This window comes from Mustela nivalis (genome assembly GCF_964662115.1).
Source record: "Mustela nivalis genome assembly, chromosome: 3".
In the NCBI taxonomy this organism is placed as follows: Eukaryota; Metazoa; Chordata; class Mammalia; order Carnivora; family Mustelidae; genus Mustela; species Mustela nivalis.
This window is the reverse complement of record NC_139022.1, coordinates 78,808,833-78,833,413: the sequence shown is the minus strand read 5'-3', so window position 1 is coordinate 78,833,413 and position 24,581 is coordinate 78,808,833. Positions and strand designations below refer to the sequence as shown.

At 43.5% G+C, this 24,581-nt stretch overlaps 1 protein-coding gene across 3 annotated transcripts in view; it reads left to right on the top strand.

The window, feature by feature from the left end:
- Positions 1-24,581, top strand: part of CRHBP (corticotropin releasing hormone binding protein) — a 76,958-nt gene that overhangs the window by 44,014 nt on the left and 8,363 nt on the right. For 2 of the 3 annotated variants that reach the window (XM_082724818.1, XM_082724817.1), the window contains 3 exons: positions 20,809-20,902; positions 21,175-21,332; positions 22,706-22,916. In XM_082724818.1, the coding sequence (XP_082580944.1) occupies positions 21,186-21,332; positions 22,706-22,916 (358 nt within the window). In that variant the 5' untranslated portion in view covers positions 20,809-20,902; positions 21,175-21,185. Of the gene's footprint in view, positions 1-20,149; positions 20,416-20,808; positions 20,903-21,174; positions 21,333-22,705; positions 22,917-24,581 lie in introns of those variants that run through there. The other variant, XM_082724816.1, reaches the window with a different exon arrangement.

Genomic DNA, 24,581 nt, shown 5'->3' with positions numbered 1-24,581 from the left:
GTGACATCCAGTCTCTGGAGGGGATCCTCGAGGTAAAGGTCACAGGGAGTAGCAGGAGATGATTTGGATACGTGACCATGGAGAAGCTTGTTCTTTCTGGAAAGAACTCACCTGGTGTCCTTCTCTGTTACAGAATGATCCAACCTGGTGGGTGACCAAAAAGAAAAAAAAAAAAAAAAAGGAAAAAGAAAATACAAACCAAGTTCAGTTTCCCCCAACATTCAAACAATGGGTTTGGAGGGAAAGATGAAAGTGGAGTAGCTCACCAGGTGGAGCTGAGGGAATGAGCGGAAGTGACATTTAGCCTCCACTCCCCTGAGGAGCTGCTGCAAGACCTACAGGAAAGTGCCCCGGCTCCCCATCAGGAGACATGGGGCTGGGGAGAGAGGCTCCAGAGAAAACTCAGTATAAAGCTTAATATCCACGTATGCGGCTACTTGAAGAACAGGCTACATGGCCGAGATGGAGAAAGGACACATTGGTCCTAGAACAAGAGAGGGGTTCAGAAGAAGGGAACAGGCTGATGGGACCAGACTGAAATCGTCTTCTCCACACCGTAACAGTTTTCAGATCAAGGCAGGAGAGTCAGCCTTTCAAAATAGGGAGGGAAAAGTTTCCCCCTGAAGGGTTGCAAAGCTCTCTGGTTTATGATTTTGTTTTCTTAGGAATTTCCACAGTGAACACAAGGACTGGATGGATATTCTCTCTCCCAGCTTCCTGTTTCCTTCTTGTTCCTCTGAGTGTTCTGTTACTGACTTCATTGTGAGTTAGGACAGTGTCATAACACTCGAGGTTTGGGCCAACTGTCCTCATTCAGTCTATTTGTGATTCTCTGAGGGATGTGCAGATTTAAGGCGTTTTTGCTGCTTGCTTCTTTTACTAATAGTAGTAGGAGCAAGACATCAGGACCCACAGCAAAGATGCTGACCCCCAAGAAGTGAAATGTGCAGACACAGTCTTTGTCCAAAGCAAGTGGTGTTTGAATCTCGGAGGTCCTTTGATGTTGTGGGTGAGATGATTCTGAAGCCTTTACTTCTTATGCCGGTTTATAAAGCCCTTGCGATCTGCCTTTCTACCCTTAATCTCACATCGTTTTCCTCTGAGCTCCAATCCCCTGGCCCCTCTTCAGGGGCGAGTGTGTGGTAGGGGATACCAAGCTGTGCTCTCCCTCTGCCCGGGTCCTTGTGGGGTTGGCTCCTTCTCATCTTTCTCATCCCTGTTCAGATGTTACCTCCTCAGTGAGGCTGTTCTGATCTCTTCTCCAAAGGACCCTCCACCAATCACTCTTGCTTTCTTTGTTTATCTTTATTGCACTTCTAATATGGGAAGTTGTCTGGTTGATGTGGTTGATCATTAAGTGTCTGTTATGGATGAAGTGTGCGCCCCCTCCCATTCATATGTTGAAGCCCTACTTCCCAATGTGATCGTATTTACAAGTGAGGCCCTTGGGGGGCAGTTAAGGTCATGAAGGTGGAACCCTCATGATGGGATTAGTGCTCTTACAAGAAGAGACAGGAGAGAAATGACCTCTCTCTCTTTCTGTCTCTCTCTCTTTCTCTCTCTCTCTCTGCTATCTGAGGACACAGCATGATAGTAACTGTCTATGAACCAGAGAAAGGGCTCTCACCAAAACCCAGCCTTGCTGCGAGCCTGATCTCAGACTTCCAGCTTCTAGAATTAAAAAATAAATGTCTGTTGTTTAAGCCCCTCTGTCTACGGTATTGATCACTGCAGTCTGTCTAAGAGAGTCTGTCCTCACCAGACAGAGGTCCAGGAGAGCTGATCTGAGTTGGCCTTGTTTAACTGCTCTTTTCCTCAGCATCTAGAATGATTCCTAGTAGATAGTGCGTGCTCAAAATGGTTTACTAAATGCATTGTGAATGCTGAAGAGTTTCAAGTCTCAAAAGGTCGGCTGCCCCATCCTTCCCTTTACATTTTTGAAAAAAGATTTTGTTTATTTGCCAGAGAGAGAACACAAGCAGGGGAGCAGCAGGCCGAGGGAGAAGCAGACTCCCTGCTAAGCAGGGAGCCAGGTGGGGGACTCAGTCCCAGGATCCTGGGATCACGACCTAAGCCAAAGGCAGACATTAAACTGACTAAGCCACCCAGGTGTCCCTTCCCTTTACATTTAAATCTCTTCCTGGTAACCAGCAAGGCCTTTGCAGACACTCTCAGATGACCAGTCTGTATCAGCAGATCGTCACCTCAAGGGACATTAATGACCTTTCTGGTGGTGGCTCAGGCTCTTAAACAATACTGTCGAAAAATCATTCAAGGAAACCCATAGACTATTTGGAGACAGAAGAAATGAGATGGGGATTTGAAACTTCCACGTATGACATGGCAGGTGTACAAAGGGGGATTCAGGGAGATGAGGACTGACATTTGTTACGGTCGGGCCTTGTCCTGTGTTGTTCCCATGTTGTGACACTGAACCTTCTCAACAAGCCTGCAAAGTGAGGATTAGTACTATCGTCCAGATGAGCGAACAGAGGCTTGGAACAGTAGAGCAGATTTCTTAGGATCCTCTATGGCCCATGTGGGGAGACCAGGACTCAGGCTGAGGTTGGCTGACTGCAAGCCTGTGTGTGTGTGTGTTCCCACACTCTTGCCCTCTCCGGTCTGAGGATAGGGCGGAGAAGGTGGGGTGCTGACATTGCGGAGGTGTTAAAACATGCCTGGCTAAACAGATGGAAGAACATTCCTTGGGCTCCCTCTATCTCGATCGATTTTCAAGAACCCTTTAGAGGCCCCTGAGTCAGAACTACCTCCTCTGTTTTGAAACAAAGGGTCTGATTCACTGTCATTTTTACACAATAGAGACCTCTATAAATTACAGCTTCTGGGTCTTTCGGTGGCAAAGGAAACAAGGACTGTACTGGGGCCATCAGTAATCGCCCCCGTGTAGAGGGGGTGGGCACAGAAGCCACGAAGGATGCCTCAAATTTCAGAGCTCAGTTGCTTCCAGAGTCATCTTTACGTAGCAGAATTCAGGGTTAGTGGTGGTGTGCCTGTAGCTTCAGAGCCCATTTTGAAAATGAGATAATGCATCTTCAGAGCAGGAGAGAAGATCCTTTGTCCCACCCCTGCTGTATTTTACAGGATAACGACAGAGGCTCTACCGAGAAGGGGCGAGGCAGGAGGGGGAAGCCACTTAGACTTGCTGCTTGCTTTCTGAATTCCGGTGCAGAGGAGAGCAAACTGTCAAAGCCACACACGGTACCCGTTCCCCTTCCAAAATGATAGGGGATGAGTTAAAAACAAGAGCTCTTTTCATGTCCACGTGGGGCTCTGTGATCGGCAACCTCCCAGCCTCCCCTACTGGGTTAGACGCTATTTCTCTTGTTCTTGTTTTACCTTCACTATTAGAGTCTGAGCCACTGTGGGAGGAGCCTCCCTGTCACCCTGGTTGATGGATACCCTATAGAGAAAATTGCAGGGCCACGAATGTGGAATGAAAGCTTCTAGCGAGACAAGAGCTCCCAACACGTGCAAACACACAGGGAAGGTTGGGCTTTGAATTATATATTCATCCCAGCTTTTTACATGGCAGAGAGAAAATAGAGGCACAGAGCACTTTTTTGCTGAAGAAACTTATTGAGTGAGGGGTGTGTGTGTGTGTGTGAGAGAGAGAGAGAGAGGCGGGGGTGTGGGAAGCCCTCCACCTGGAAACTTCATTACGAATTCAGGGAAAAAGATGCCAAACCCCTTCTACTGAAGGAAGGAGGTGTAGTTAATAGAAGGTCCCAGAAACAGATGAAAGGGAAGGAGGGAGGCACGTGCACACCTTTATGTGAAGAGGCGAATGGTGATAAAAGCATCCTGAGTACCAGCATCCTAAGATGTTGCTGACACCTGCCACCTGCCTGCTCTTTCTGGAACATGGCAAGGCACTTGGGGTAAAGATACCTCCTATTTCTTTCTTTCTTTTCTTTTTTTTTTTTTTTTTAAGATTTTTAAGATTTATTTATTTGACAGAGATCACAGAGAGAGAGGAGGAAGCAGGCTCCCTGATGAGCAGGGAGCCCGATGCAGGGCTCAATCCCAGGACCCCGGGATCATGACCCGAGCCAAAGGCAGAGGCTTAACCCACTGAGCCACCCAGGCACCACAGATACCTTCTGTTTCTTCATTTGAAAATCGGAGAAATCCGAGAGCTAGAGAAGACCCAGCAAGCTCCTAAATTCTCCCGTAGAGCAGAGTCATCCATGAGGTCCACCCCAGCCTCTGCCACATATCTGGAGCAGAGCCTGGCCTCTCTCTGTTGAACAAGCTCCTTTCTGAGTCCTCAGCTCCAGCAGGTCTGGTGAGTGTGTGAGCACAAGTCTGCAATTTACAGAGGAGGGGGCTGAGGCCCACATATGTGACACACCCAAGGGCACAGCAGAGTTGGGGCTGAACTCAGCTCCGAAGGGTGTTAGATCCTAATTTCACCTGATTTTCATGGGGAGCAGGCACAGATCTCACCGTGTAGGGTGTGGGCCTGCAGAATCGAAAATTCGGTTGTATAGCACAGGAGGCCATCTGGATGAACCCACTGTTTAGTCTACAGCAGGAAGTTCTTCACCAAGCTCGTGACAGAAAACTGCTCCAAGAGTTCCTGACGAGATCATCAGCTGAGGCTACTTTATCTTCAGATCATAACTCTGTCAAATACAACAGATCTCTGTTCTCTTGGTCACTCGGTCTGACTCATCACTGATATTCTTGAGCAATTGTCTGAAATCTGTTTCAAGTGAAATGGGGGCGGATCTAGGGTGAAGGAGAGTGTTTGCGGTCCTACAATTTCTGGGTATGGTTTAGGAGTCTACTAGAGGAGACTTAAAAAAAAAAAATTGCAGCATGACAAGCTTTTTGTGGAAACATACCCAGGTTAACTCAGGAGCAGCCTAGAGAGTTAGGAAGGGGTCTGCAAAATTCAGAGCTTCCTTGCTAGAAGTTGTGGAGACAGCAGGATGCTGAGGTCTGCATGCTTCTAGAAACTGCAGAAAAGCAAAGGAAGTCAGATCTGTCTTTAAAAGGGGCCCCTTGGGTCCTTTCAACGATGATTTGTGATCTGTGATGGAGAAACAGTTGTGGATTCTATTATATTAGTGTGTTTTCTGCCTCAGTTGTTAATTTAAGATAAGGATATGCATGCCTTTTTTTTTTTTTTTGTATGAACCTTTTGTTTCTGCATTTATCCTAAGTAGAGTCATAAAAGAATCCCCAAACTTGGGGTGCCTAGGTGGCTCAGTAGGTTAAGCCTCTGCCTTCAGCTCAGGTTATAATCTCAGGGTCCTGGGATTGAGCCCCGCATCAGGCTCTCTGCTCTGCAGGGAGACTGCTTCCTCCTCTCTCTCTCTCTCTGCCTGCCTCTCTGCTTACTTGTGATCTCTCTCTGCCAAATAAATAAATAAAATCTTAAAAAAAAAAAACAAGAATTCCCAAACTTAGAAAACTTAATTGATGTTAACTTGTATTTTTGCACAAACATAATATGCCATTTGTGGCTTTGAGGTGGGGTCAAGAGGCTGTTTTGAAGTCAGCAGGAGTTAGATTTGAAACCTATGAATCCACTGGTAGCAAATAAGGAATAATACAAGAGATAAGCAAATCCCCAATTTATTGGGTACTTCTACTTTTTGCAGGGACAACGACATTTCAGGAGGAGTGATTTGTGCAGGGCTGAAAGCCCTCTGAACACACACTGATGCCTTAAACTCAAAGTGATTTATTCTCTTGCTGGTTAAGAACTCCTAGGAGAGGTGCACAGCCTTCAGCTACATGGAGTCTGTTTCTCCGGCCAAGATAGAGTGGAGATGGGACTCCTCATTTGTTGGATTCTGTTTTGTACCTGGGAGAGCTGGAAAGCTTCCAGCGTGTATCTTTAGTTGGTCTCTCAACAGCTCAGAGAAGGAGGTGGGACTATCTCGTTGTTATAGATTAGCCCCAGGCACAGGGAGGGCACTAAATGCCCTGAGTTGCACAGCTAGAACATGGTGGTGTTTCAATCAGCTCAGGCTGCTGTAACAAATTCCATAGGCTGGATGGCTGAAACAACACACATGTAGTTCTCACTGTTCTGGAGTTTGGGAAGTCCAAGATCAAGGTCGCAGCAGACCTGGTTCCTGAAGCAGGCCTCCATCCTTGCTCATAGACAGCTGTCCTCTACCTGTGTCCTCAGAGGTCCAGGGGAGAGAAAACACACTCTGGGCTCTCTTCCTCCTCTTATAAGGGCTCTAATCCCATCATACAGACCCCATTCTCATGACCTTGTGTAAACCTAATCACCACCCACTGACCTACCTGCAAATACCGTCACATTGGGGGGTTAGGACTTCAAGGCATGAATTTGGGGAGATAAAAATGTTTAATTCATAGCAGGTGCCCTCACTTCTAGCCCATTTGTGTGGTTGAACTGTGATATGGATGGAGAAGTGTTATAGAAAGAACCAGGTGGGTAGGGAATCTGAGAGCACTGGTTTTGGGCTTAGGAGGCCACTGACTGGGAGTCTGGTACCCAGAGGCAAGGAGCAGTCTTGAGAATAAGATGAGGTCACTTACATGGAAGAAAGTTTTCTTCCTTTCCTTTTTTTTTCTTTGTTTGCACACCCAAGACAGTGTATAAAATTTGACACAAGTACGTGTACACACTCAGATGCACACAACCACACACGCAGGGAGACACAGAGAACTAGGGTTAGAGTCTGTAATGGTGGTTTTCTGGGAAAACACATTTACCTATTTCTAGGTGGGGAGATTATGAGTTATTTTTTTCCATTCATTTGTGATATATGTGTGTGTGTGTGTGTGTGTGTGTGTGTGTGTGTGTGTAAAATTTACATCCAAAATTTTCCCAATATCTTTTCATAAGATGTCCGTTGTCTTTCAAAGTCACTTGTACTGTGTCCGTGTATCTCAAAACAGAATGTTGTAAATTCAGGCATTTAATGTTGATTGCTTTTGTTGGTTTTCTTCCCTCAAATGGATATGAGATTTGTTGTTCTAGTTCATTTGTTTTTTGTACAAGACCGACTAGTTCTTTTGATACCCTATAGGTACAACCTACATAAAATAATTCAGTGAAGTTGGAGAATAAGCTTCTGAGAGAATAAGCTTCTGAGCTTCCCCCAAGCTTTTAACAATATGAGATTTTTATGCCTTTATAGTGACCAGACAGGAGTGAAGGTCATTTATGAAACTCTCATTCAAAAAATAAAACCCCACTGAGCTTCCTACTATCCCCATTCCACAGAAAAATGCTTCATTATTACCCTTTTCAAAGAAAAGCCATTTATTTATTCATCAGCAGTCTTAAAATAAAAAGGAAATGAAGTTTGATTTATTTATTTTTTATTGGAAGGGTTTGGGAAATAAGAGTTTAAAAATCAGGAAAAGAAAAGCTTTTAATGATTCTTTGTAATATTTAAGACTTAAACAAAGCAGCTCCGTACCAGTGGGAGTTAAAACTAATTAGAAATCAAAATTATATTTGCTTCATCAATATTAAATCCAAGAGAAAACAAAGAGGTGTTTTTGCAATCAAATTTAATTTTGTGTAATAATCTTTATTCCTGCTGTTTGCAACTGTGGGAGTTTTCTTTAAAAGAATGTTTAAAGATGTATTTAATAAAGAATTGACGATTGCTAGTTTTGTGTAGAATTGAGATGGTTCAAAGGAGGGGAATAGAGGGCATCAGAAGAGACAGATGAGGTGAGATCCAAGCAGTTGTTCAAGCCCTGTGTTGCTGATGGGATGCCTCAGAGAAGCCAGGCAAGAAGCCTAAGGTCAGCTGGGTCCCCAGGGTGTAGCCACCGCCACCATCTTCCTCTCAGCTGTGTTGCTGGGCAGAGTTTTGCCTCTCTCAAGGACCACAGGGGACAAGAACATTATCCTTGTGGTGTGTTTCCCCCCATGGGAGCAGCGGCACAGGGAGAATCTTCTGGAGTGCCTCCCACAAGGTGTGGGAGGATGTTCACCTGGACAGTTCTCAGAGCACTGCCAAGTCGCTGACCTGATCAAGGCTGGGCTGCATGAGCGTTGGTGTGTAGCCACTCACCCTCAGCATACCCCGGGGCAGTGTTGCTGTGGACAGGAAGGAGCATTGCCTCCGGAGGTACTACCATCTACTGAACTATGACCTCACGCCAGACCCTCTGTTAAGCACTTTTCAAATATTATCTTGCTCCAGATTCACAACAACCTTAGGGAACAGGGACTGTTACCTCCATTTTTAAATAATACCACTCCTCAATTGTCATTTCTTTATGGCCACATCTTTCTTTTCATTGTGGTAGAATACACATGAAATGAAATATACCATTTTTAACCATTTTTAAGTGCATGATTCAGTGGTATTACAAACATTCACGTTGCTGTGCAACCATCACCACCATCCATTTCCAGAATTTTTTCATCATCCCAAACAGAAACTTTATACCCATTAAAGAAAAACTTCCTTCCCTCCCCTCAACCCCAGTTAACCACTGTTCTACTTTCTATCTCTAGGAATTTGCCTATTCTAGGTCCCTCATTGAAGTGGAATCATACAATGCTTGTCTTATGTCTGGCTTATTTCACTTAGCATAGTGTTTTCAGGAGTCATCTATGTTGTAGTATGCCCCTTTTGTTTTGTTATTTTTTTATATTCCCCCACGCCCATCCTAGTAACTGATGATCTTTGCATTTTTAACAAGCCCTTGGGTTTGTTTTTGTTTTTGTTTTTAAGATTTTACTTATTTGTTTGACACAGAGAGAGAGAGAGAGAGAGCACAAATAGGCAGAGCAGGCTCTCTCTACTGAGCAGGGAGCCTGCTTCGGGACTCAATCCCAGGACCCCAGGATCACCACCTGAGTGGAAGGCAGATGCTTAATGACTGAGCCATCCAGGTACCCCCTGAGTTGATTCTTATGGAAAGCTAAAGTTTGAGTATTACTTTATGTTTCTTTATTGAAAGTGCAGCTGCAAAGTGATGGTAGCTGAGAAAACGGATGCCCGGTAACACACTCGGGGCCGGGTGGTCTCACTAACAGGAAGAAGTGAGTAAAAAGGTTCCAGGAATTCTTAGAGCCTGTGTGTGCAGGTGGGCTCTCCCGGGATGCTTTCTATTGTGTCCACCCCGATCTCCTTTCCGGCCTCATGACTTACCCTTTTATGAACTGAAAATGTAAATCTTGTATAGTTATGCTGCATTTTTCACTCTCATTTTTATGGAGCATGTCAACTTACATTATGTATGAAAAACAAACTAGCTTATTGTTCATAGCTGTGAAAATACAGCATCAGATGTGTGGCATCAAAAAGGGAAAATACCAGTGCAGAGTTGAGACGCCGGCAGACCAAGGCACAGTGTAACCAGGGGACATGCCACATTTAGTATGGGACGGAAAACTCACCTTCAGGAAGACTTTCACCTTGAAATCTGATGATATGTGGAGCAGATGTTTTAATTTACCTATGATAATTTGCATAATCAATTTAACATGTGGTTTATCAAACCTGCCAAAGAGCAGGTGACAATATGGAATTAATATGATAACTAATTTGACACATCATTGAGATTAATTCGACCCTTCTTGCTCTCAGAATACCCAGAGGTCTTCGCAGACAGACATGTTTTGCTAGGAGGTGCCGTATGTGGCAATCTAAAATCCACCATTCAGCCTCATAAATAAAACAACCCCTTTGTCAGTGTGCCTCCTGCTTTTCCGCTTTTCCTTTCAAGCTCTTCTGAATGGAAAAGAAGGGAATGGGTGAATACGGGGGGAGGCATCCAATTCCAAGTGTTCATGACTTTAGGAAAAGTAACGGATTTATTTCTCCACCAATACTATAAATGGTCTTACCTTCTCCCTGCTGTTGGTTTATTCTTGATCCCAGACTCAAAGAGATATCACCTTTACGAATCCATGGTGAGGGGGGTGCCTGGGTGGCTCCGTTGGTCAAACATCTACCTTGGGATCAAGCCCATAGGACAGTAAGGGATAATCACTTGGTCCCTGTAACAGAGAATAAGGGGGTTCCAACTTGAATAGACCCCAGTCGTGTTGCGTGTTTCTTTTTTTTTTTTTTTAAAGATTTTATTTATTTATTTGACAGAGAGAAATCACAAGTAGATGGAGAGGCAGGCAGAGAGAGAGAGAGGGAAGCAGGCTTCCTGCTGAGCAGAGAGCCCGGTGCGGTACTCGATCCCAGGACCCTGAGATCATGACCTGAGCCGAAGGCAGCGGCTTAACCCACTGAGCCCCCCAGTCACCCTTGTGTTCTGTTTCTTAAACCCAGAGATAAGAATATGGATGGTAATACATCTCAAAATTATTCTCATTTAAACTATATATGTGCACTTAATACACTCATTCTCTATGCCCTACATATTTTACAATTCAAAAAATGTTGGTGCCATCTCAGAAGATAGCACGGGGATAGGACTATGAGAGGCACCCCAAGACCCCTTTCTTCCCTCTCTCTTTTTCCCGGTCAACTTTTCACTCCCGTTCTGTATCCTCTGCTCTCTCATTCCCTCCTCCTTTTTTTAATTTCTCTTACGTTTACCTTAGAGCTTAGTTACTCCTCAATAGCCTTCCTCAGGGAACAAAAGTGCTGGCATCTCTCATGAAGCTTTTAGAAGGTATCACACAGTTTTTTCACCATGATTTTGATCCCCCAGTATTTTTAATGGAGGTATGATTGATGTATGATAAAATACACAGATCTTAACTGTAGAATTCTGTGAGTTTTGACAAACATATGTACCATGGGACCACCATCCCAGTCAAGATCTAGAACATTTTCTTCCTCCCAAGAAGTTTCCTTATGCCCAATCAGTCACCAACCCCAGAGGCAAACACTGTTCTGATTTCTATCATCAAAAAGTGGTTTTGCCAAGTCTAAACTCCAGAACATTGAAAACATGAAGCATGTACTTTCTTTGTCCAACTTCTTTTCCCCTCTCGGTGTAACTTTTTGGGATTCATCCATGTTGACACATGGATTAGTAGTTCTTTCTTTTTATTGCTGAGTACTTTTCTGTTATATAAGTACACTACATTTCGTTTGCCTTTACATTTTTCTAAATGTCAGGTTTTTTTTAAAGTTAATGTTTTCTTTTTAAGTTAGAAATGAGTAGGTCTTTATGTCATCCTTGTATTTACCTAGCTGTAGGACTTGAATAATACCTGGGAAATGAGACATAGCCCAGGTCTTCTTTTTTCATTTTTCTGACACTGGTACGGTTGTAGTCTTCCAGATGTTTGCATATTTGGCACAATGACATGGGTGGGGCGCACTGCTCTGCCTCTACTTTAGGCCATAAATCTTAGTGGCCTGGCTAGAGCCCAGAGACACTGGTTCTAAGACTTTTGAATTAGTTTCTTTGCACATGAGCTTTGATGTCTTCACACTGCATTTCGTGAATGGTGAATTTTAGATTATTGGTTTACGATGAAATGATGTAACTCAAAGCCAGAAGAGATGCATAGGGCAAGCTATGGGGAAAGAACGTGGAGCTTCCATGCTCCAGGGCCTCGACTCTCCCCAAATCTCACCCGTCATCAGAGGTTTTTTTTTTAGTTTTAATTCAGCTCTTCAGTGGATGTGAAGTGGTGTTTCATTGTGGTTTTATTTGGCATTTCCTGCTGACTAGTGGTGGTGAGCACCTTCCCATGCCCTTACTGGCAATTTATATACCTTCCTTTATGAGGTGGCTCTTTGGGGCAATTGTCCATTCTATTTATTTTATTTTTTTACAGATTTTGTTTGAGTAAGAAAGGGAGAGAATGCACACACACACACACACACACACACTAGTTGGGGAGGGGGCAGAAGGGGAAGGACAAGCAGACTCCCCACTGAGCAGGGAACCTCATGTGGGGCTCTATCCTAGGACTCCTGAGATCATGACTTGAGCTGGTCAGATGCATAACTGACGGAGCCACTCAGTCACTTCGGCACTTGCCCATTTCAAAAATAGAATTGTTTTCTTTATATGATTGGTTTGTCAGATATATGAATTCATAGTATTTTCTTCCATTCTGTGGCATGTCTTTTCATTTTCTTAATGGTGTCTTTTGATGAGCAGAGATGTTTAATTTTGATAAAGTTCAATTTATCAGGTTTTTCTCTTATGGTTTGTGTTTCTGTAACCTAAGAAATATTTGCCTCTCCCAGGATTGTGAAGAGATTCTCTTATCTTTTCTTCTGTATGCTTTATAGTTTTAGCTTTTATGTCAATGTCTATGATCCCTCTCAAATTAATTTTTGTATTTGGTGTAAGGTAGGGATCAAGTTGTATGTTTTCCATACAGATAGCCTGTTGTACCAGCACCTCATGCCTTTAAGCTGACTGATGGGCAAAGTATCCCTTTGCCCATCACACAAAAAAGTATTCAATTTTTTTTAAAGGTTTATTTATTTAATTTCAGAGAGAGAGAGAGAGAGAGAGAGCACACCCCAGCCAGGGGAAGATGCAGAGGGAGAGAAGTAGACTTCCTGCTGAGCATGGAGCCTGACTTACTCAACCTTGGTCTCATGACCCTGAGCTCATGACCTGAGCCAAAATTAAGAGTCAGACACTTAACTGACATACCCATCCAGTGGCCCCCCAAAAAGTGTTCTAAACCTAAACCTGAAATCTCAGGATTTGTAGCTTTGTCTTCCACATCCTGTTGCCTCCCTAAAGCATAGCCAATAACTTTAAGTGCAAATTCTCATATCCCCCAATTACAAATGATTTGCTTCTTTACAATCATATATTTCAAATTGAGGGAGAGAGAAATAATTTTGTAAGGAAAAAACTTTTTCATTTTTCCTTGATTCTGCCCTTCCAATGTTTAAGATGCAAAGACAAAATCAGCAGTTGAATTTTGTGCCACAAAATTGTGTGTGTGAGTGTGTATACAGTAATATGAAATTAGCATTTAAATCATTTTTTGGTGTTTTCAGAGTTAGTATTTGTCTGACTATTTTTAGAAAATCAACTTTACCTAAAATCCAAGGAATAAGAGTTCCAAAAAAAGAAAACAGGAAAGTGTTGAAAAATGGAAAGAGGGCAGGGAATAATGGAAGCAATCAGCCGATATAAAATTGGGAATGCCCTAAGTGAGGGAAGTTTCTGTGGCCTGGTAGAGCTGGAAGCCAGAGTGAAGGAGACTGAGGAAAAACCAAGTCATAACCAGGTATGAACAGAATGAAGAGCTAATTTTTTAAGCGATTACACTTAGTTGTCATCTCTCCTTAGGGTGCTATTGTCTATGATGGTTTCTCAGACTTTCCTTGTTTTTGATGACCTTGTCAGTTATGAGGAATACAGGTCAGGTGTATTGTAGGATGCCTGTCTACTGGAATTTGTCTGATGTTTTACTCATGATTAGACTGGGTTACGGGTTTATGAGACAAAGCTCACAGAGGTAAAGGACTTTTTTTTTTTAATTAATCACATTGTATCCAAGCATCAGAGGATTTCAGACAAATTTTAAAGCCATCATAGGACCTTAGGAACCCCCCGACCTCTGAGGCTAGACGTCTTCCCCTGACCCCTTCTTTCCACTCTCACCTACCTATGGCCTTCAAGGCTGGGGGACAGTTCCTCTCAGTCCTGAAATACTGTCCCCTCCCTTGTGAATGCCCTGGCCTCCACCCCCCACCTTTTTATAGTCCTTTTATTAACCTCCTCCCCCCAAATTACCCATTTGAGAGTGCCATCTGTTCCTTGCTATGATCCTGGCTGTTACACCCACCTCCTCATCTTAGAGATGAAGTGAACAACTTGTCAGTCAGTGATCTGGGACTTGGGACACTGAATCTAAAGCCCTTTTGTTTCCATTCCATAGCTGACACACATGGGAACCAGAATGAAAGCCCTACAGTTCTTGATCACTCCTGTGAGTTGTTGTCTCCACAGTGCTGTGTGTGGACAGAATGGAATCTGAGGCAAAAGGAAATATCCCTAGGACCAAGGGTGTCTTTATCTAAAGCTTTGATATTTTGTTCATCATGGCTTTAATTTTCATTTTATTATGTATTACACTGTAAAATTATTTGTCATGATGACTGAGTCTTTGTGCCCCAGCCCTGTCCCTCCTGCTCCCCTCTACCTTCTCACTACCACACCACACAGCCAGCTGCGGTCCTTGAGAGCCAACTCTGAGACTGGCTACAACCCTCCTCTCTTCCCTTTTCCTGGGCTTTACCTTTTGACTCTCATTACGTGGCTGCGGCCATATCTTTGGATGTGGTCAGCCCATATTGTAGTGGGGACAGTTCTTTAATTTATAACTTGGTAGGAAGAGCGGAAGCCCCTCCCCTCAATTTGCTCTTAGGTACCATCCGTGAATTCCAGGTGTGTGTGTGCTGAGGACGGAGAGGGAGGAGCCATAGGGCCAGACTTCCAGGAGTTTATATTTAGAGTCAAAGGCAGCTATATTACAAGTTAGAATAAAATATGATCAAGGGTTGTCAGGTTGTATATAAAATACTATGAATGTAGAGCAGCTCAGTCTGTTGCTCAGAGTTTGTGGAAGGAACAGAGGGTGGGAAGAAGGAGGGAAGAAGAGGGAAGGAAGAAGGAAAGAGGGAGGGAGGAAAGGGAGGAGGGGAGGAAGGGAGGGAAAGGGGAAAAGGAAAGGCTGTCAGAGGGGGGAGGCAAGCTGGCCCCTGGCAGGGGTCTCACAAAAGTGTGCTCAGAGGGCACCACACACACCTCTCTGGTGCCTAGCTTGCAGCTATCCCTACTGATTTCCTTATTTAGAACATCTCCTGTCACTCCACATAACAGGCAGACGTTTCTCCTTTAGGTTTATTTTAAGGCACCAAGAAATGAGACTCTTTCCACTTCGTTTCTCTTCCGTCAGAGAAGAGGCTGAGGCGACGTGCCTGTGCGCGTCACCGCCACCTAATGACAAACACACCAACGGTTCTGGACCCGGCTGTACTTTTCCCTTTGATGCAGGCAGTGAGGGATTATTAAATTGCATTTCATTATGATCTATCAGCTAGATGTTAGTCATGGCATATTTCGGAGTAAGCCGAAAGGAGGTTGAGATAACAATGTCACTCCAAAGTCGAGGAAGCCAACGTGCAAACGCCAACAATCCCCAGTCTCCTTTGTATTTATTGATCTGCCAGTATCTTGCTTTGCGCTGTGCCATCTCACTCTTTGCTGCTAGCATAGTCATTTTTAAAACCCAAAATAAAATTTGGGGGGTTAAGTTCCAGGGCTCTTGCCTTTGAAGGAGGATCAATTACCTGGCTGGTGATAGAGAGATCTTTTGCGTCTAGACTTTGTTTCTGATTCATGGTGATAATCTGGGCTGATCATTTAATCTCTCATTTTCTCCTATCTTCACTGCTTGGCAGCGTTCCTTTGTGTGGGACATATACTATTGAATTCCTAAAATAATACTCATTGTAGATCATCATATTATAGGTGAGAGGACATATGATCAAAGAGGTCATTAAATCATGGTTTTTTGTTTTGTTTTGTTTTTCCGTCTTTTGAAGATCCCTATTATTTTGTGAAGTCAGCATCCCTTCTGAAAACTGCTTTTCCCTTCTCTGTCCACATGGCTGTCATGAGACCAGTCATGTTATGACAGGATCTTATCCCCTGGGTTCTGAGCCTTTTCCTACAAAGTTGTATGGACTGGGAATGATGAGAACATTGATTCAGGGTATTTTTTAATTTGTCAAATGGTAACATGTAAAGCTTAGGAATGGTTGGTGGCCACTTTCCTGCCACAGACACTGCACGTAGGAGGGGAAGGCAGCCTGAGGCAGAGAGACTGGAAAGTAGGCATTCAAATCCTTGTCTCCAGTGTTCTGCCCATGCAATGTGCAAGATGTCTGTGTCCTGATGGTTCCCCTTTTTGTTTAAGTTCAAACCTGGTGTTAGTCCTTGCAGCCCCCCAAATTCCTAATCTTTACTCACTGCCGGTCATCTTTTTTTTTTTTTTTTTAATTTAAATTCAATTAACATATAATGTATTATTGGTTTCAGAGGTAGAGGTCAGTGATTCATCAGTTGCATGTAAGACCCAGTGCTCATTACATCATGTGCTCTCCGTAATGTCCATCCCCCAGTTACCCCATCCCTCCCATCCCACTCCTCTCAAAGCAACCCTCAGTTTGTTGCCTATGATTAAGAGTCTCTTATGGTTTATCTCCCTCTCTGATTTTGTCTTGTTTTATTTTTTTTCTCTCTTCCCCTCTGATTCTCTATTTTGTTTCTTAAATTCCACATATCACTGTTGGTCATCTTAAGTAGAACAAAAGAAGATAATGGATTTGGAATGGAAATTACTGACACATGAGGGTTTCATTCAAGGGTTGGTTTTCACTAGTTCCCTAAAGGTATTTATTTAGTTTCTTCCTTCCTGATCTCAAAAACATCTGAAAAACAAATCTTATCTATTAAAAATGGTTGCATTAAAAAACAGCCAGAGTCATTCAAATAGCAAGTCATCCTGAACGCAACTGAAAATTAGTTTTTTGTTGTTGTTGTTGGCTAACAGTGAGTTTTATTCAGTCATTTTTATCTCTCTCATTTTTTTTAAAGATTTTAGTTATGTATTAGAAAGAGAGAGAGAGAGAACAAGCAGGGGGAGAGGCAAGGGTGGGGGAGTCCAACATGCGGTTCAATCCCAGGACCCTGAGATCATGACCTGAGCTGAAGGCAGATGCTTGACCAACTGAGCCACCCAGGTGCCCCATGTCATCTTTATTTCTTAAAGAACTCAATTGTATGTACCATTTCCCAACTTTTCAACATATCAGTCAGGAAAGGGAAAAGGAAGGTCTTCGGAAGCATGAATCAGTGGTGTTCCTATTGAAGTAATTAACAAAAGAAAAAGTTCACTACTACAAGCAGGGAATACTTAAGGAGGTCTTGGGATTGACCCTAGAATAAGAAGAGATTTGGAATTATGTAATCCTCTGCTTTTCATGATACCTCAGTGTTTAAAATATTGCAGAAGCTTACACTTGGCTGTTGCAATCACGTCACCAACCACGTGGGTGACTACAAAGTCCCCTCTGCATACTTAGCAATTGTCTCGGTGAGCCTCTTCAGCCTGAGCACAATTTGAAATCCTGTCCCATGACCCATGTTCATGAATTGAATATGAATCTATATTGTGTGGCCACCTTGACCCTCAGACTTGACACAAGTGACAGTTTCCTCTGGGGGTTTGTGAAAGAAAAAGTGTCTTAATCCTACCTAACAAAAAGAATGTCTTAACATCACCCAACAGTAGTTTAAGACCTTAAAAGCATTGATCAGGGACTGTATCAACATCGACATTAAAGTCTCAAAAAATATGGAGAGAAAAAAAGACGTGTGCAGAGAATGGAGGTGAATATGCAGATAGTTTCCAACCAGAATGCCTAGGGACTCTGGGTTTACTAAGAATGTATTTCAAAATAACCAGTGAAATTGGCTGAACAAATGGCTTTGAAATATTAAGTTAGTTGTTTGAATGACTAAAGCAATCCATGAAATAATTTATCTTTTGTCTGCGGATATAGACCTACTTATTTTCCAGAAACTTTTCTTCTGTCTCATCCAAATTACTCTCCCATTGCTTTCATCCATTTTTATACTTTTGCTCATGGAGAATGACTACCTGGCTTCTCTTTGTCCTCCTGTTCAGTCTTCTTAGTTTTCCACAATAAGTTCTAGATTTTATACTTACTCTTTTTTTTTTTTTTTTAGTAGCCAAACATTACATTAGTTTCAGGTATACAATTTAGTGATTTGGCAAGTTTATACATTATGCTTTGCTCACCACAAGTATAGCTACCATCTGTCCTATTAAATCACTATTACAATATCATTGATTGCATTCCTTATGCTATGCTTCTTTTTTTTCTTATGCTATGCTTTTTATTCTCATGACTTACTCATTCCATAACTGGAATCCCCTTTACCCATTTCACCCAACCCTGCCCCCGCCCCCAGGAACCATCAGTCTATTCTCTATATTTTACAGTTCTGAATCTGTTTTTTGTTTGTTGATTGATGGCTTGATTGACTGATTGATTGATGGAATCATATGGTATCTGTCCTTCTCAGGCTGACTTACTTCACATAGCATAATACCCTCTAAGTCTACCCATGTCACCTCAAATGGCACCATCTCATTCTTTTTTTATGGCTATGCAATAGTCCGTTGTGTATATATACCACATTTCCTTATCTATTCACCTGTTGGTGGACACTTTGCTTGCTTCCATGTCTTGGCTAGTACATTTAATACTTCAATAAATAGGGGGCACATATATCTTTTCAAGTTAATGTTTTCATTTTCTTCAGGTAAATACCCAATAGTAGAATTACTGGATCAAGTGATATTTCTATTTTTAAATTTTTAAAGAACTTCCATTCTGTTTTCCACAGTTGCTATGCCAATTTACATTCCCACCAATGGTGCATGAGGGTTCCTTTTTCTTCATATCCTCTCCACTTGTTGTTTCTTGTATTTTTTATTTTAACCATTCCAACAAATATGAGGTGATGTACATCACCTCATTGTGATTTTGATTTCCACTTCCTTGATGAAGTGTGAAGGGGCGGGTTGGAGAAGGCCATCTCTGTGGTGATGCTACCAAAGCCAGACCTCCAAAATAGGATAAACAAGAGTCTCCAAGCTGAGTGATGGGCTTAATCCTGGGAGCAGGCCAAGAACACAGCTAGGTTGACAAAAGAGGCAAAAGGGCCCATGGCATGTGGGATGAGTGTTGCCTGAGGAACACTGAGGGACAGTGAGGTAAGGAGACTTGAAGATGGCCTGGCATGTTTGAGGCCAAGGAAGCTGGTCTTAAGCCATTTATTTGTCTGTGTTATTCCTCTAAGATTTCTTTATACCGTCTCTGAAATTCAGACATCTAAACAGTCCCAAGATGGGGAAAAGAACATGGTTCCCAGGTTTCATGACCTTTGGGTATCTTTCCCCTTCAGGCTTTCTGCGGTCTTGAGGACTGTTTCCAAAATTGGAGTATAGTAGGAAGGCCTCCTGGTTACACAACAAAGAGGCAGCCCCTTTAGAGCACAGAGTCTTAAATATGAAAACATCAAGTTCCAACACCACTAGGTAAACTGCTTAATTTTGAATATTTACAAACTAAAAATAAACCATTTCCTTGAGTGAAAACTTGTATTATGTTCCCATTATTTGTACTAATTTTAATGACAACAAAAGCTAAGGGTAGTATTTTCTACCAGGCAGAGAGAGGTAAAACAACATGATGTTTTTAGAATTTGTAGTTGTCTTGCTTAGCATATAAACAGGAAAACCAAAATTTTAGCATCACCAATATTTCCCACAAAATTTGACATAAACGGGAAACAACTGTCTTCTGTCCAATCACCAAAGATACTTACTTCTGGATCTCTAAGTCATTTGTTTAGCCCTATACATTTGCTGATTAGCAATTATAATAAAGCTTCTGGGCAGTTCTTTCTACCAGAGTATTATAATTATCTAAGTATTTGAAGGTGTGAAATAGAATGACTTCATCCCTCACTGGTTCAGATGGATGCCGAGGTCATGGCCACCGTTAGCCAGCCCAGGAGTGTGTCCTACCATGTATACATTTGGGCTAAACGATAAAACTTGGCTAAAATCCAGAGGTTTATAGATGCCTGAGTTACCTTTCCATTAGAGAAATGCTTACAAGGAACTGGACCAGCATAAAAGACAAAGGGACAGAAAGAAAGCTTGAGCTGCATTATTGCCATCTTCTGCAAAATCAGACTTCAGCTTCTGTTTGGAACTAAAAACACCTCATGTTACTTCCTGAGAGACATGAACAATTGCATGAATACTATATTCTCTGGTAGTTTCCAGCATGATTCCATCCAAGGTTCTGTGACAAGCCCGCATGATAAAGTGATAAGTGTTTGGTATTTTATGCATGTGTTTAACTTTGTCACTTTAGTTTGCAACACCGAGAATTCCCTAAATATCCACAGAAAGAGATAATTCAGCATTTGGCAGATCTAGCAAAATGCCCTCCTTTATTCTCTAGCCTTACCTCATTCTCGCTCCCACAGTTTAGTTCAATAAGTTGTAAGTGCCTGAAATCATTCTTGGTGAATAATGCTGGACCACTCTGAAAATTTGTGGCTAAGAGGGGGGCCCTCGTCATCAGCACGCACTTTGTCACTGAGACAGGGTAACCCATGGTTACTGAGCTCAGATCAGTTAAGGGGCAGAGAGCCCCCCCTCCTCACTGCTCTATAAAAGAGACCCAGCAAAGGGACCCTACCAGCTTCTAGCTCTCAGCCTGGGCGAAGGTGTGGGAAGCAAAGCCTGAGACCTTCAGAGCCAAGCAGACCAGCTGCAGAAGCTAGGCCAGCATGTCTCCTTCTTTCAAACTTCAGTATCACTTCGTTCTGATCTTCCTGATGGCTCTAAGAGGGGAGAACCGGTACCTAGAGGTGAGATATCTCCAGACTGACCCCATCACATCTCGTGTGTGTGTGTGTGTGTGTGTGTGTGTGTGTGTGTGTGTGTCCAGCCTTGGGGGGTGGATAAGCTGCGTTTGTGGGGATTAGCTTTCTTCCCTGTCTTTTGCCCCTTCCTTCTCCTGGTTTCCCCTTGGCTGGTCTTCCTCCCTGCCTCTTGGCCCCTGAGGATGCCCTGGTCCTTCCCTTGGCCCCTGGGGATGCTCCGGTCTGATGGAAAGGATCTAACACCTTTTCTTCTTTGGACGCGGGAGACGTTGATCCCGCCACTTTATTCTCTTTACTGCGGGGCAGACCGAGGGCCCCGCTGCCAGTGCCCTTTCCCGCCTCTTGAACTTCTCCCGACTGACTCATTTTCTTTGCCAGCTGCGGGAAGCGACGGACCACGACCCTTTCCTGCTCTTCCGCGCCAACCTGAAACGGGAGCTGGCGGGGGAGCCTCTGTACCGCCGCGCTCTGCGTGAGTCGGGGCTGCCGGTGCGCGTCCGCGGGCAGCGGGGAGGTGGCGAGCTTGGGCTCTGCGCGGGGGCAGGAGGCTCCGGGCATCGCTGGGGCTGGGGTGGAGTGCGAGTCCCATCTCGGGGTCCCGCTGGAGCCGGAGGCGCGCCTGCGGGGGTCGGGGAGTCCGGCGCTGGGCGCTGCAGACCCGGGAACCGGGCACGTGAGACGGGCAGCCGGGGGCCGGCGTCTCGGGGGCTGCAGCGCCCGCCCCCCCCTGACGCCCTCCCGCAGGGTGCCTGGACATGCTGAGCCTCCCGGGCCAGTTCACCTTCACGGCCGACCGGCCGCAGCTGCACTGCGCCGCCTTCCTCATCGCCGAGCCCGAGGAGTTCATCACCATCCACTACGACCTGGTTTCCATCGACTGTCAGGGCGGCGACTTCCTGAAGGTGAGGCCACCCGCTAGCGCCCGCCGCGGGGGCTCCGAGGGGGGACCGGTCGGAGTGCGGTGCCCAGCGTGGGGGTGCAGGGCGGGGAGCTCGTTCCGGAGTGGCAGAGGCCTCTCTCGGACCGCCGCGCGGAGCGAACCTCGCCCGGCACCCGAGGGTCTTCCGCCTTGCCAGCCGCAGGGCTTTAAATTTCCCTCGGTGCGCTCCCGGGAGCCCGCGCTTCCAAAGACTTGAACTCGCGGCATGCCGCGCTGTGTGAGAGGAAAACTGATACAAACTGCCCGCCCCGCAGCTTGGGGCCACCTGGAGGGCCAGCCCAGCTTAGAAGGCCAGCCCGCGTCTGTGCGGGGCATTCCAGGCTTACGGAGGTCGTCCTCAATGCCGGGGTGACCCGGTTTGGAAGCAGGAGGGCCCTGGAGGCTGGGACGGAGGCTCAGAGGGGGTCTGAGGCCGTTGGGAGGCGAGGACGAGTCCCCCAACCTCACCCCATCCCCAGTCCTCATTGGTCTCCGTGAGTCTGACCCGTCAGCTACTCAGTCCCATTTCGATGGTCATGATTAGAACCTCCCAGGTGGAATTATTTTGGAATCTGGCAAACTCCTTAGAAAACCTCTGGGTCATGAAGCTATTTGTAGCTGGTGATTTTGCTAATGTGAGCTCGGTTGGACTCTTTTAGTTGGAGGAGACCTGTGGTGATCTGGGGGAGTACTGTCAGTAGACTCTGACCTTTTAACTAATCGCAAACTTTAACCAAAGTGAAGGAAAAGAAGTCATTGCTGTCTGAGTGTTGAAGTAGTTCTTGTTAGTTTAATATGAAATAAGTGTTACAAAATGAGGGAAATGGGCGCATTACAGCCTTTGACAAATAGGTAAAGTTTTTTTGCTTGTTTGTTTGCTTTTTTTTTTTTTTTTTTTTTTTGCTAGTTTTGAGATATTTTGTTAATATATTGAGGTGGAGAAGGCAGAGACTAGCTGAAATCCAAATTATGCATGTGTGGAATTTTTCTGGAAATGGGATGTGTGGGAAATGTGACCAAAATAAAAATGTATATTGTCTATAGTTTCATTTACCAAGGAGGCCGAAATTATAGAGTATGGTAAAGTTTACTTACTTTGGATTCTTTAAGGTTTATGAAGAAAAAACTCATTATTAGTAATACTTGCAGACCACCTTCATGGTAAGAATATATAGATATAGATATAGATATAGATATAGATATAGATGGAAAGCAAGGGGGCAGGGGAGTGCAGGCTGTCAGTCACTCACTTATACCGGAAGACTCTTTGCTAGGGAACTTCCCCCTCTTTTTAACACAGCTGTGACTTCAGGAGTTGATGGAAAAGATCACCTATGTCTGTGTTTTTTGTCGGAGGTATTTGATGGTTGGATTCTCAAGGGGGAGAAGTTCCCCAGTTCCCAGGATCATCCTCTCCCCACAACTGAGCGGTACATAGATTTCTGTGACAGTGGTCTAAGCCGAAGGAGCATCAGATCTTCCCAGAATGTGGCCATGATCTTCTTCCGGGTTCATGAACCAGGAAACGGATTCACCTTCAGCATAAAGACAGATCCCAACCTCTTTCGTAAGTGGATTCCCTCTCTTCCAGGTGGGAAGGCAGGACTTGGACGGAGTGTCAGGTCTGCTTTTCAAAGGTAGTGTGACTGCACCGGCCTTAAGAAATTTGAAGTGAAGAATGATTTGAATGGAAATTCTTTTGCCATTAGAAATGACCTAAAGGATATTTCCTGTTCATTACTCTGAAAATCAATTAACAGTTTTTAGGATATTGGCAGGTAGGTAGGACATTGGTTTTTAGGAAGTAAAATTTTTTTTCTTTAGTCTTTTTTTGATCTTCAGAGGCACTACAATGGATTCAGTGACCAACTCTGAGTCATTCCATTAATCTGGGATTAGCTTGAGGAATCAGATCTGAAGTTACCATCTTAGAAATATTTAGGCAAAGGCTTTATCTGGGATGTGATAGACAGATTTCATGTCCTAAGCAGAGGGTTAGGCTGAAGGATTTCTACATTGCTTTCTAATTCTGAGCCCACACTCTAACTTATTTCATTTCTGTTGGATACCCACATAGATGCTATAAAGCTGAACAGCCCAGGCCTAAAACATGTTATTCTAATCAAAATGAATTCGTTCATCTGCTTATATTTTTTTAAATTGGGAAAAGAAAAAAATCGCTCATTTTTTGCTACATACGATTGTATTAACGCTTCAAATGGTGGAAGAAAAGGGTCTAATCTGCCAAAGAATAAGGTATTGACTTACCTTCCAATTTTTATTTTTTAAAAAAGAAGCCTCCAAAAGTCCATTTTTGAGGACTGGAGAAGAATAACCCTAGAAAGCAACATGAAATGTTTCTCCTATATTTTTATGGTTAGAAATCAGAAATCTTCTAGAATCACCAAGGGATTTCAGTTCCTTTTGGAATTAAGTATAATTTAAATTTAAATTTAAAATTAAGTGTAAATTAAACATAGGAAGGAAGAATTCTGACCTATTCTGATCAATGAGAAATCTTTGGCCCAGGATCAGCAAAACTCTGATACTTCCAGTTTCATAGTTAAGAGAATAAATGTATTATAAGTGTATATTTGAGATACAAAACAAATCAGAAAGTCTTATGATAAAGTTAAACATTAATATTTTACCTTTAAAAATATTTTACCTTTTAGTCAGTTTATCACTTAACACCCAGGAAATATTTATTCAGACATAAACTTGCTTTCTATTTTTCTCAGCCTATTTTGTAGCTATTTTTTTTATTTATTGACTTCATTATTTTAAAAATATCGCCATGGTTCCAAGTTCAGTGAACGTAGGTTTCAGACAGGCAGGGTTTGACTTCTGGCCTCACCTTTGAGTTTTTATTCTTTCAGATTTACAGCTCAAATTTGGACACTAGTTAATGAAGTGTTTCTAGAACTTCTACTAGCTAGTGTTGTTTGACTGATTATTAATTTATGTCTGGATATTAATTTATTGTTGTAAACAAGGTAACTCCTTGAGACTGGGATCAGAAGCCCCCTTGCCACCTAGGACCTTCCAACAATGTCCATACCTCCCTGGTGACTTTTATCCCTTCTACTCCTTCCCGACTCCAAACTGCCCTTGTGATATCTATTCTTGTCCAGCCCACAAGGGCCCTAGACTGTGAATAGGAGCCTAGAATAAGGATAGAATAAACTTCTATGAACACCCAGCATACCAAATAATGAAAATGTGACTTTGT